Below are 11920 nucleotides of genomic sequence, written 5' to 3' on the forward strand. Positions count from 1 at the left end.
GGGACGGACGGGCGCGGCCCCGGGGCTGCGGGGTGCCCCGGCGGCAGCCCCGTAACGTGCCGGTGCAGCGCTGCGTCCGCTGGCATCCAGCGGTCCTTTGCCCACCGGTGGCCCCAAAGAAACGCACCCCGGGGTGGGAGAGAAAGCCCCACACGATGTCTCAGTACCAGAGTGCGCCTATGAGCATGATTTCTGCAGCGGACTTACCTGGGCATCAGATAAAATGGCACTAAAATAACAAGTGTTTCAAATAATTAAACAGATTTCACTTAAACATTTAAAATGGATCCATTTGCAGTGGGTGAAACACTAAACCAGGTGTCTGATTGATCATAGAATCATAGAACCATGGAATGGTTTGGGTTGGAAGGGTCCTTAAAGCTCATCCAGTTCCAACCCCCTGCCACAGGCAGGGACCCCTTCCACTAGAGCAGGGTGCTCCAAGCCCCTGTGTCCAACCTGGCCTTGAACACTGCCAGGGATGGGGCAGCCACAGCTTCTCTGGGCACCCTGTGCCAGGGCCTCAGCACCCTCACAGGTGATACTTGTGCCAGGTCACTTGTAGGTTTCCTGACACTGCTTCACTTTCAGGGTGCTGTTTCCACCAGCACTATGCCCATGCGGTGCCAGACCCCTGTGGTGGCACGTTGGGTGTGGCAGCTCTTGGAGCTCCACTGGAGCCTGTGAGTAGAAGGTGTCCCAGCCCATGGCAGGGAACTGGATGATCTTTAAGGTCCTTCCCAAGGCAAACCCAAACCATTCCATGGTTCCATAGTCCCACATCTAGAGCAAGGCTACTGAGACTCTGAATGGAACTCTGCACTGAGAGTGTTTCCGGAGGAAAACCTGTGTGCTCTTTGGGGCGACAAGGGCTGTATCGGGACACGACAGACCGCACTGCTGCATCCCTGTCGGGTTTGTTCAGGGGCAGCAGACACCAGGCCCCACCGTGCCGTGCCCGTCCCGCTGCCCGCTCCCGGGAAACAGGCCGGGGGCTGTTCGGGCGGCACAGCCGGCGGCGCGGCTGCAGCGGCCTCGGGGCGAGCAGCGTTCAAACGCCCGCCCTGCGCGGGCCGGGCCGCCGGTTACCGCCAACTGCCTCGCCCCGGCCCCGGCCCCGCCCCGTGCCCGCCGCGCGCCGCTAGATGGCGCCCCAAGCCCGGTGACGGGCCCGGCCGAGGGGGCGGCGCGGGCTGGGTGCGAAGCTCGGTGCCCGCCCGGAGCTGCCGTGACCCCCGTTCAGCCACAGCCACCCCGGGACGGGGACACGGGACACGCCGACACCGACTGCCCCCGGCACAGCCCTGGGCACTGCCTCACCCTGTGCTGGCACCTGCCAGGGCTCCTGGAGCTCCTGCAGCCCCGGCTGCTGCCCACCACCGGCACGGGCCCGTCGGTGCAGCGCACCCTCCGGGCTCACCTCTCTCCCCTTTACACTTAGGCAATTCCAGTCTGTTCCCGCTCCACGAGGCACAAAGGGAGCAGAAACTGGCTGCAGCTCCCTTGCTGGGCTCTGGCATGGGAAAGTGTCAGTGGGTGGGAGAGCTGGAATGGCCACTCCTACGGCTCCCGTCTGAAGCTGTAAATGCAAAGACACGGAGACGACAGGGACCAAAAGGCGAGGTGTGTGGAGGATGGTACTCCATGGCTATCCCTGCCTGGTACCCAGTCCACCAAGGCCAGCTGCCAGATGACACAGACCAGCCCAGGGGCTGCTTTTAGGTGCCAGGACTCACACTAACAAGTCCTAACTGATGCCTGGCAGCTCCACTTTCTCCATGGTGCTCGACACAAGATTGAGAGCAGAGGGAAAAGAAAGTATTTGTACAGTCAAGGGCATGGACCTTAATGCTTTTAATGAAGAAAAGGCTTGTTTCTTAAGCCCGCTCTCCCATCACTCTCTCTAAGTCCTCCCTCGGTTTATGTCACCCCAGCAGCACACCATGGAGTCCCAGTTACCCAGCCTACATCCTCAGCACCTCTGAACACCTCTCCTCTTTTAGAAACTGCCTAGATGAATTCACAAGTTCTGTACTAGGAAATTCTGACACTTGGCAAGGTCTCCTGGAGGGACAGGATTCCTGTTCCCTTGATGGATCTTTTGAAAGCTTGCATGTATTAGAAAAAAGCATTAATACATGATCATAATAAATCCATCAAAGAAAGAGGCCACAATTACCCAGGAAATGTCAGACAACTACGGAAAACTTCTGGAAAGCTGGTGGACAGCAGCTTCTTTGCCATTTTTTTTTTTTTTTTTTTTGGAATACAAGGGAACAGGCTACTCATAAACCACAAAGTCACCTCTTACAGTCCCTGCTTGGAAAGACAGCCCATGTCTTGCCAGCCAAATGGCTTCAGCGCAGCTCTCTGCAACACAGGACTGGAGACTGCAGCTTCTGCTTTGCCACTGTCCCATTCCGGGGGTGTTGGTGCGCACTCTGGCTCTCCCTCCTTCTCTGTCTCTTGCAGAGCCACAGAGTGGACGCTCTGACCTCCCATCTGCTCTGGAAAATTTTCTGTTGGGTCGGGGAAGGTATTTTGCTCATGTTGTCTGCAGGCAGCGGTGCCAATCTCCAGGTGTCGTCCCTGCAGCACTGTGGGGCAAAGAGCAACGTGTAGATAAAGTGGGATTGAGCAACGCAGCGCTGCAAATGCTAGGTCAGAGGTGAGCAAAAAATCAGCAGAAGACCAACAAATACCCGAGCATCACTGTGTTACATGGAAACAAGGGGAGAGGGAGCACTTAGGGAGGGGGAGGACTCTGGTCTCTAACAAAAGAAGTGAAGGAGGCCAGGAGACAGAGCCTGCAAGTGCCTGGGGAGCTCCCTGCCACTGGAGACTGCAAGGCAGGGTATCGCTGCTGCGGTTTCAGAAGAGAGGAACGCATGTGGCAATCATTTTTTATGTTAAAATGAGGCAAAGTCTTGAGGCTGGTCTCAGGGCTGGGGGAGGCGGAAGGAGAGCCAACCTCTCTCCGAGTTGAGACATTGCCCCTGCCTGACATTTCATAAGTGCTGCTTTTTTACAGCAGAGAACAGCAAGTGGAAAGCAAGAGACTGAAATCTGGCCTCTGCCAGGTACAACTTAAGAGTTGTCGTTGGCATAAGGTGTGCGGCTGTATAAAGAGGTACCTGGGGGTAGGAAGAGGAGCAAACACAGCTCACAACATGCTCAGAAATACATTTCAATTTTACTTCTCTGTTTTGCAGCCCTTATTGCAACATCGCTCCACTTAAGCCAGTCTTTCACGCAAGGTCCCCTCCTACCCCCCCGAGACCTTCCCACACCACCTCTGTGCTCTCTCCCAGCCTGCCTGTTTGCATGGATACCGCTCTGCTCTGGAACCCCTCACATTCTCCTCTTCAGCCCATTTCCAACACACTACCTACAGCACCTTGTTCACTGATGCAACTCTCAACTTCTGGCACAAGCCTCTTTCCTCTTTGTCCCTCTTCTGCCCATCCTTGTTGTTTTGCTCTGCAGGGCAGGGTGAGAGGCTGTGCTCACACACGGTTTAGCATGCTATAGCTCTGATCTTACTGATCTGTTAAGAGCTACTGCAAGGGAAGTAATACTTGAAACAGGTCTGCAGCAAGAAACATCAGAAATTACAGACAGCCCAGAGTATGGTCCTCAGCCCACAGACCTTATAAACACTTCAGTGTTTGAGCCATCACCATTAAACCAACAGCGTCTCCCCAGAGCTGGTGTCCTTCCAGGGACAGCTGCTGTAGACCTGGAGCGCATGAACTGGAAAGCTTGCAAAAAATCCTGGAAAAGAAGACCATTTCCAGGAAGAAAATGCCTTTGCAATGCTTTATCGTAGGTCTGAGCCCGGAGCTGGAAAGTTGTGGCTTTTACAGGACAAAAGAAAAACTGAAGAGCAGAATTTAATTCATGAGAGAAATGAGCACTGAGATTCTCCCCTCCACCTTTTCTGGTATCTTTCTGTTACCATCCCAGTGTCTACCTTGTTTCACGCATGAATGTAGAGGGATCTGGATTCTATTGCATCAGATTTCTTTTTGCTCAAATATGCTTTATGTTCTTACTAAGTGCTTTGTGAGTTATGCTGTCTCTCCTTCCTCAGCTGACTAGTTCTGAAGAAAAGAAAGCATGGAATCACTAGGAAGAAGGTGCTTTCACAGAAGGGCTGCCTTCCTGTTCAAAATTACTCTGTTGGGAGACAGAGCAAACCTGCTGCCCTTGGGTTTTTCACAGCAGTGCCTGGATCCCTTCACCAGGAATCTCTGTATCTATTCTCCTATCTAAAGCATCTCTCTGAAGAGTTTTCCAGGATGACTACTAGCAGCCTCTGCACATGTGGCCAGGCCAAGGGACAGAGCTCAGTGTGCTCAGGCCTCCCCTCAACCCTCACGGTGCGAGGCTCTCTCTGCACCTGTTCCCATTCCAAAAACCCCATTTCTGGCCATGCATTTGTTATGACAAGTGCAGAAACAATTTATGAGAGACCAGAGTTAGCTCAGAACCTGCTTGTCGAATGCCAGGGTTTTGGATAAGTGGTTAGAGCCGCCGACAAGGTTCCCATGAGAAGCTGAGAACGGACGTTGGCTCCATGAGAGTGGATGCTGGGGTTTGAGGTGAGCTGGAGGAAGTTTAAAGCGATTCAGGTACAGCAGGGAGGTGAGGGGGGAGAAGGCAAGGAGGGGACAAGCTGGGCATCCAACCTCAATTACCACCCTGGCTGACGTGTGATCTCGGTGACTACAGGATTACTCAGCACTGGCCTGGAAGCGAGGTGTGGGCCACACCATCCCTGATATAATCTGTTTCACATGACAGTTGCACAGACATTGTATTTTGCTAGGGAAGATCAGCCCAGGCAGCAGCACAACTGCTGCAGAGCAGGGGAGGATAGGTCAGAAGCTTGAAGAGGGCAAAGTGAGATCTCCAAAAATGTCTTGAAAAACTGCCCAGGAAAGTCACCAAACACTCTGAGAGCTCGACTTTACCCAGCAGCAGCGGTGGGCTGGAGACCTGTCAGGGTAATGCTGAGAAAGGCATCACTACAGCAGGAGACCTCCTGCTCTGGGTCCCTGAGATGCCTGGGAGGTAGGAAGCACATGAGACCAACTTTCAAGAGCTCGGTTACAAGGGCCAGTTGGGGCAGCGGCTGGAGGTAACTGCCAGATCAGAATGCAGGATAAAGGCGCAGAACGAGGGAGTAAACAGCCAGAAGAACAAGCCCTGGCTCACTGCGACTTGCCAGTATTTGCACCCAATACAGATGTTTGTATTTATGAAGGTATGGGCTCCAACTCCAGCCTCCAGACCCAGCGCTCTGGCCAGGCCCAGCTCCAATTTAATCTCTGGTGCATTCACCAAAGATTAACTTGGTAGATAAAGATGGAACTAGAACTATTTGAAGCCTGAAAACCTGTTAGGGTACTTCTGCTATGGAAAGAAAAGAAATCCTTTTAAAATGTGGAAAGAAAAAGCAAATTAAAAACTAAAGTGAGAAAAAGTCCGATGATCACTGCCTGATTCTTGAATTCTTCCTCTTTTCAAAGTTCTGAGGTTTGGACATTATGAACAGTTGACTGTTTGAATCGTATAATGCAATACCTGTTCCTCTGGCTTAACGTTACAATATTTCCCACACCGCAGGATTGCTTCACATTATTCTAAGAGGCAATGTCATTTTCCCTGCAGTGCTGGGTCTTCTTTACTGAGGCGAAGGACACTCCTACTTCCTTTAATTATATGTTTTGTTTTAAATTAATGTCCTTTATTCTGGGGATGAATCACCAGCTTGTAGACAGGTAAATGTGGGAGTAAGAGAGTGAAAATATAAGTTTGATTCCCAAGGTGGGTGTCTTTAATTAAAACGGACATCAAGATTCAGTCTTCCTTCCCAAACTTAACCCGCGATTCTAAAAACATTTGGATTCCATGTTTCTATGCACGTACCTCACTTCCCTTCTGAACCGTGTGGGATACAGTCAGTCCCCTTTGATTCCCTGTCGCTTGTGTACCCTCCTGACAGTTGCACCATATCACACAAAGCAAATATGGCAAGGCAAACTATAAAGCCACCATCCCTGAACAAAGAGATGGCAAGGGGAGCTCTGCACTGGCTCGACTCTCGCTGCTGGCATGCAGGGGGCCTGCAGCAGCCTCGTGCCCTGCTCCGACCCCTCTTTGCTCCTCTCTGTGCCCATTCAGATGGATGGTGCTCACTGCCCTGGGACTGACTCAAGCAAGCACGGGACGGAGAATAACGGGAGCTGTCTGTTTGTAGCCTTTCCCCTGCCTCACCTAAAGGGCTGCGGAAAATCTCTCTTTCCCTCTATTTCCCAAGGGAACAGGGGCGCAGCCGGGACCCGCACCCCCCGCCTCGGCAGCGCCGCCAGCCCCCAGCCCGCTCCCGGCAGCGAAGGACGGAGCCCCGCGGGCACGGAGCCGGCGGTACCGTCCCGACCCACGTGTGTGCGTGTCCCCCGGACCCCAGCTCCCGCCGCCCCTGCGGGGCCCGGCCCCCCGCTTCCCCGCTCAGTCCCGTCCGCAGCGCGGCCGCTCGGCGGGCACCGCACTGGAACACCCGCCCCGGGAGCCTCCTCCGGGGCAGCGGCGGCAGTTACCGAGCATACCGAGCGTGGCAGGCTGCCAGGCGGTGACGCGCCTGTTGCTATGGGATACACCCCCCCTATAAATAACCGGGGAAAGGAACTTTCCTAAGTCAGAGACTTTAGGACACGGGACCCAGAACCAGATGGTCCGGACGAGACGCTCCAGCTCCCGCCGCAGCTCCCGGAGCGGTGAAGCCCCGCCGAGCCGCAGGACCTGACCCAGCCTCGGTGGGCAGCGCAGCCGGGGGCCGTGCCCCGCACCGGAGGTTGAGGCCGGGTCCGGAGCCCCCCCATACAGCCCCAACCCCGACGGCGGCAGCCTGACCCTCTGCCGGGGGGGCCTCCCGCGTCCTGTCCTCCTCCCCGCATCCCCCTTTGCTTTCATGCAACGCCTGGTGGCCTGGGACGCAGCATGCCTCCCCATCCAGCCTCCCGCCTTTAAATCCATGGAAGTGGCTAATTTCTATTACGAGGCGGACTGTCTGGCTGCTCTCAACAAGCTGCACCCGCGGGCGGCCGGGGGCCGCTCCATGACCGAGCTCACCGTAGGGGACCACGAGAGAGCCATCGACTTCAGCCCCTACCTGGACCCCCTGGCATCGCAGCCGCCGGCGCAGCCGCCTTCCGCCGCCGCAGCAGCAGGGGGCAACTTTGAGCCTCCCTGCAGCAGCGGCGCCGGCCAAGATTTCCTTTCCGATCTCTTCGCCGAGGACTGTAAAGGCAGCGGCGGGAGCAAGAAGCCCGACTACACCTACATCAGCCTCTCCCGGCACAGCCACCCCTGCGCCAGCCAGAGCCACAAACCGGGGGGGCTGCCGGGCTGCTTCCCGCCCCAGATCGTGGAGACCAAGGTGGAGCCGGTCTTCGAGACACTGGACTCTTGCAAAGGGCCCCGTAAGGAAGAAGGGGGAGCCGGGCCGGGACCGGGGGGCATGTCCTCACCCTACGGCAGCACCGTGCGCTCCTACCTGGGTTACCAGTCGGTGCCGAGCGGCAGCAGCGGGAACCTGTCCACCTCGTCCTCCTCCAGCCCCCCCGGCACCCCAAATCCCTCCGAGTCCTCCAAGTCCGCAGCCGCCGCCGCCGGCGGCTACTCCGGCCCCGCGGCGGGCAAGAACAAGCCTAAGAAGTGCGTGGACAAGCACAGCGACGAGTACAAGCTCCGCCGGGAGAGGAACAACATCGCGGTGCGCAAGAGCCGCGACAAAGCGAAAATGCGCAACCTGGAGACGCAGCACAAAGTCTTGGAACTGACGGCCGAGAACGAGCGGCTGCAGAAGAAGGTGGAGCAGCTCTCCCGGGAGCTCAGCACCCTCAGGAACTTGTTCAAACAGCTGCCCGAGCCCCTGCTCGCCTCCTCGCCTCGCTGCTGACCCCCGGCCGGGCCGCGGGGCTAGCGGAGCCGCCGGCTCCTCGCCCCGCTCCGCTGCGCTCCGCCGGGCCGGGGGCGAGCCCGGGGGCCGGTGGGCTGGTTTTTAATGGTTTTTATGTTGGTTTGTTCTTGTGTTTTTTCTGTCTTTATTTACGTGTGGGCAGAAGGCTCCGCCGCAGCGCGGGGATCTCCCGGGGGCTGTCAGCGGGGCGGCGCGGAAGAGAGGGGCCCCGGTCCAGGGGTCCCGGTGCCCCGGTCCAGGACGGGCTCTGCAGGCTGCTGGGCGCTGGGGTTATTTAAAAGAGCGAGAGGGGAGCAAGGGCAAAGTGATGCAATCCTTTAAGCATGGCTGGGAATGCTGTGTACATGATGCAATCTCGTGTAACTGTCAGTCATGAATTGAGTAATCTGTTAAAGATGTTCCTACAGGTTTTTTTTTTTATTATAAAGAATAATCTATTTCTATAAGAAAATACATATGTATATTTTGGGATCTATGCATTCTTGCTACATTTGAAGCATTAATGAACAATTTTAATAAACTTTATGACTAGGTTAAAGAAAGTAGCTTGTTTTATTTTGAAGGCACGTTTAAAATGAGATTAAGCGCAGGGCTGAAATTCTAGCTGAATTTGGCTCAATGCTGGGATCTGGGATCAGGATTTTTGTTGCTCTTTTGGCTTTCTCTGTGACTCAGAGAAAGGAAAAAATAAACCCAACCAAAACCAAAAAGCAAAACCCCCAGAGAAACCCAGCAAAGAGCAGAGCTGAAGCTTTAGCCAGTTCTTGTTGCCTCATTTTATGTCCTCTAATCACTTGCTTGAGCTGCCGCTTGGGTGTTGTTTGGGGAGGAGGTGTTTGTGTCGAGTTTTTTGCACTTCTTGCTGTTCTGAACGTGTAGAGCAAGATGTGCTATCCAAACCATGACCAATCTTTGGCAAAGTAACACCAAGCCTGAAGTGGGAGGGAGGAAGAAAAAGTCAGGGAGGAAGCTTGAAATGAGGGTTTGTTTATGTTGTGTTTTTTCTTCACCGAGTTTCTATTCTCTATGATTCAGCTTTTCTTATGTTTGTAGTTCACAGGAATAAACATGAGAAAGTAGCATTTCTGTTGGATGTCGGTAATTTCGGGCATTGCTCAGGAAGCTCTCATGAAACCCGGCCAGGTGAGAGGCTTATGAACAACTCCCTCATCTTTCCTCTTGAGATGTCTTTCTAAACCCTGCAGAGAGAGTTTCTCTGACGAGAGCTGTTTGTTTCTGTGTGCATGTGTGTTTGCTGGGGGCAAGTGACAGATAAGGGTGGGGTGGCAGAGAAGGAGGTTTGTCGGAGGCCATCGCTTTGGTTTAGGGAGAACTAAGGAACACGCCAGACTTGCCAGGGCTCCCAGGCTGTGTTATTTCCCCTGTAAGAAGTTAACAGTCTCAAGCTGGTTACATGGAGGGAGCTGAGCAAATGATCGGGTCTTACTCAGCATTTTCCATTTTCCTGTTAGGCCAAATTTAAGCATTAAGTTTTTAGATCCAGATTCCCTGTGCTCCAGAAAAGAAACTGCTTCGTGGCCTGTGCCCTGTTTGACAGCTGAACACAGAAGGATTTTTTAGTATAAAGGCTGTGGACTTGAATTCGCCCCTGTGCATTCCAATCCAAACAGCAGTGGTTTGCAGAGGAACAAATCATCAATTTGTTGCTTATTTTTAGTGTTTCTTTAAGCAAAGCAGGTTTTCTGCTGAAAAAACTGTTCTGCTTTTTTGACACTTAAGATCCTGGCTTCCTGCGGGGAAATGCTTCAGAGAGCTCTCACTGAAATTTGTTACGCATTCCCTGCCTCCCCCAGTGCCTCTGCAGCTCCTGCAAGGAGCCGTGCAGTAGTGAGCACTAAGAGCCGTGCAGTAGTGAGCACTAAGAGCCGTGCAGTAGTGAGCAGTGAGTGTTACTCCTCACGCAGATTTCCTCTGTTTGCTTTTTAACTTGTACGGTGCAGTTCAGTTGTTTTTATGAGACCCTAAGAATAGATTTTCTTGGGTGAGCTAGCTCCTGTACCAGCATGACTCAAGTTCTTGCAGGCAAGATAGACGTTAGATCTTGTCTTGACTGTCCCTCGTGACGATGATTACTCCAGCCTCCTGTGGCTGTTTATTCTACTATTCTTCTAGTTACGAAACTTATCCACATCGTTAGATTCTATTTTCTTGTTGTGCTGTAGGCCATGTAATGTTACCCAAACTTACAAGCAGCGCTCCCAGTCAGTCGAGTGCTGCTGAGGGTGGAATTGCAGGACTGAAGCTGACCTCAGGCATATTTCTTTCTTTCTGTCTAAATGACAAAGTTTCCAACAAAAGTTCAGTTCATGGGGGCTGGAAGGCAGGGGAGATTGAGAGATAAGATGTACTGAAGGTATTTATATTTGTTTAAATAATACTCCAGTTTTGGAGATAGAGCTCTACCAGGCATGAATGAGCTAATCCTCATCCTTAAACTTTGCCTGCCACAGTTCAGGGGAGACAGGGTGGTGTTGCTGCAATGTAAAGAATGATGTTTGAATTTCTGCTCTATTCCAATGTATCTTTTAAGTAGGATTATAGATTCCTTAGTCAGGAGAAACTTCTGCAGCAGTGAGCTTTTGTCCAAAAGATGCCGTTGCAGGCAGGAAAGTTAAGGACAGAAATGCACCAATTTTACACTGGTGTCGGAATCTGTGAAAGTCAGAAAGAAAATTCCCAAATCCTTCATTCTTAGTCTTGTACTACCCACATCACTTATATTTTAGGAGCTGTGTAGCACTATTAAATGCATGGAGGTCATGAAATACCCTGCTTTATAAACAAGCATATGGAAAAGCCTTTGTAACTTAAATGTTTCCTAGATAAGAAATAGTCTGGAAAAAAGCAGTTTGGAAATGAATCTGAGAAAACTACAAGCACTAAAGCAGACACAAGATTCCAAATACCTTTTCTAATCGCAGCAGGGGAATTGGAAAATCCCTGTCCAAGCAGTGGTTCAGCTCCAAATATTGATATAGTTTCCCATTACAAATAAGATTCTGTTGACTGAAAGCAGTACTTGGTATGTCTCAGTTGTCTTCTGACAGGGTCTCTTGAGCTTCTTTTCCTAAAGCAACTCCGTACAGCTTGTGGTAGGACTCTGCAGTCTATCTGGAATTTTATGGAACTTTATAAACAGCATTTTGTTTGGGCTTTTATTTTTTAACCTTCAAATTATTTATTACACTGACTGATTCATATAGGGCTTTCTCCTCACTTCTAAAATAACAGTGTGTCTTCCTATGTAGAACGAAGTCTGTAAGGTCAAATCCCTGGCACGGACATGCCCTTTTCAAAGCACCTAGCTCTGTTTTGCTAGGTGTTTGAATTCAGTTGTGCTTAGTTCTGCAAAAGGAATCATATGTATAATTTTAAAGCAAAATATTTAAAAATACAATTATAATTTTGTTAGCAGTTCTTCTATCAATGAATACAACTTATTACTCTCTATTTATCTGCCCAAAGCATGTATAACCCTGTGCAGCTGTGACGCTTTGCTGTTTCTTTCACACTTTTCCCACTGCCTTCCATCAGGGACTCTTGGAAGATGCAGGGGTATTGGCACTTCTTGCTATATGAATCATTTCTCCTCTGTCACATAAAATCACTCAAATTGCACACATGCACCAAAGGGTTACTGGGAGGGAGGCTTGATCACATTTGGTAACAGTATGGGTTTATTCTGCAATAGCCTTCCGATACTGAAATTACAGCCTGAAAAAAGCTTTGTGCACAATGTTTACCATTTCCTTGCTAGAACAATTGTCATTGATGTGGATGTGTATGAAATTATGAAATTACTCTCATACTAGCTAGTTTTCCAGCAATGTTTCATTAGCTGTGACCAGAATAAAAGTCAATGCAAGTCAATATCTGCTTTAATAAAGAGAAAAACATGTATATGAGGCCAAA

At 51.5% G+C, this 11920-nt stretch overlaps 1 protein-coding gene and 1 long non-coding RNA gene across 3 annotated transcripts; one reads left to right on the forward strand and one right to left on the reverse strand.

Annotated features, from left to right (window-relative positions):
* Positions 1 to 1839: 1839 nt before the first annotated feature.
* LOC134161256 (uncharacterized) lies at positions 1840 to 3967 on the reverse strand. 2 transcript variants are annotated; one of them, XR_009963909.1, is made up of 2 exons: positions 3398 to 3967; positions 1840 to 2597 (listed from the first exon to the last, which is right to left on the reverse strand). It is a non-coding gene; the product is annotated as an uncharacterized LOC134161256 (long non-coding RNA). The 2 variants fall into 2 exon arrangements; XR_009963908.1 differs by having other exon boundaries at positions 3389 to 3967.
* Positions 3968 to 6698: 2731 nt separating this feature from the next.
* CEBPB (CCAAT enhancer binding protein beta) lies at positions 6699 to 11920 on the forward strand. The gene has a single exon (XM_062613924.1). It carries the CDS (start codon positions 6977 to 6979, stop codon positions 7964 to 7966), a length of 990 nt encoding a protein of 329 aa, XP_062469908.1. The 5' UTR covers positions 6699 to 6976; the 3' UTR covers positions 7967 to 11920.

The sequence above is a fragment of the Pezoporus occidentalis genome, unplaced genomic scaffold (assembly GCF_034315485.1).
Source record: "Pezoporus occidentalis ecotype Australia unplaced genomic scaffold, CSIRO_AGI_Poc_V1 ctg171, whole genome shotgun sequence".
In the NCBI taxonomy this organism is placed as follows: Eukaryota; Metazoa; Chordata; class Aves; order Psittaciformes; family Psittacidae; genus Pezoporus; species Pezoporus occidentalis.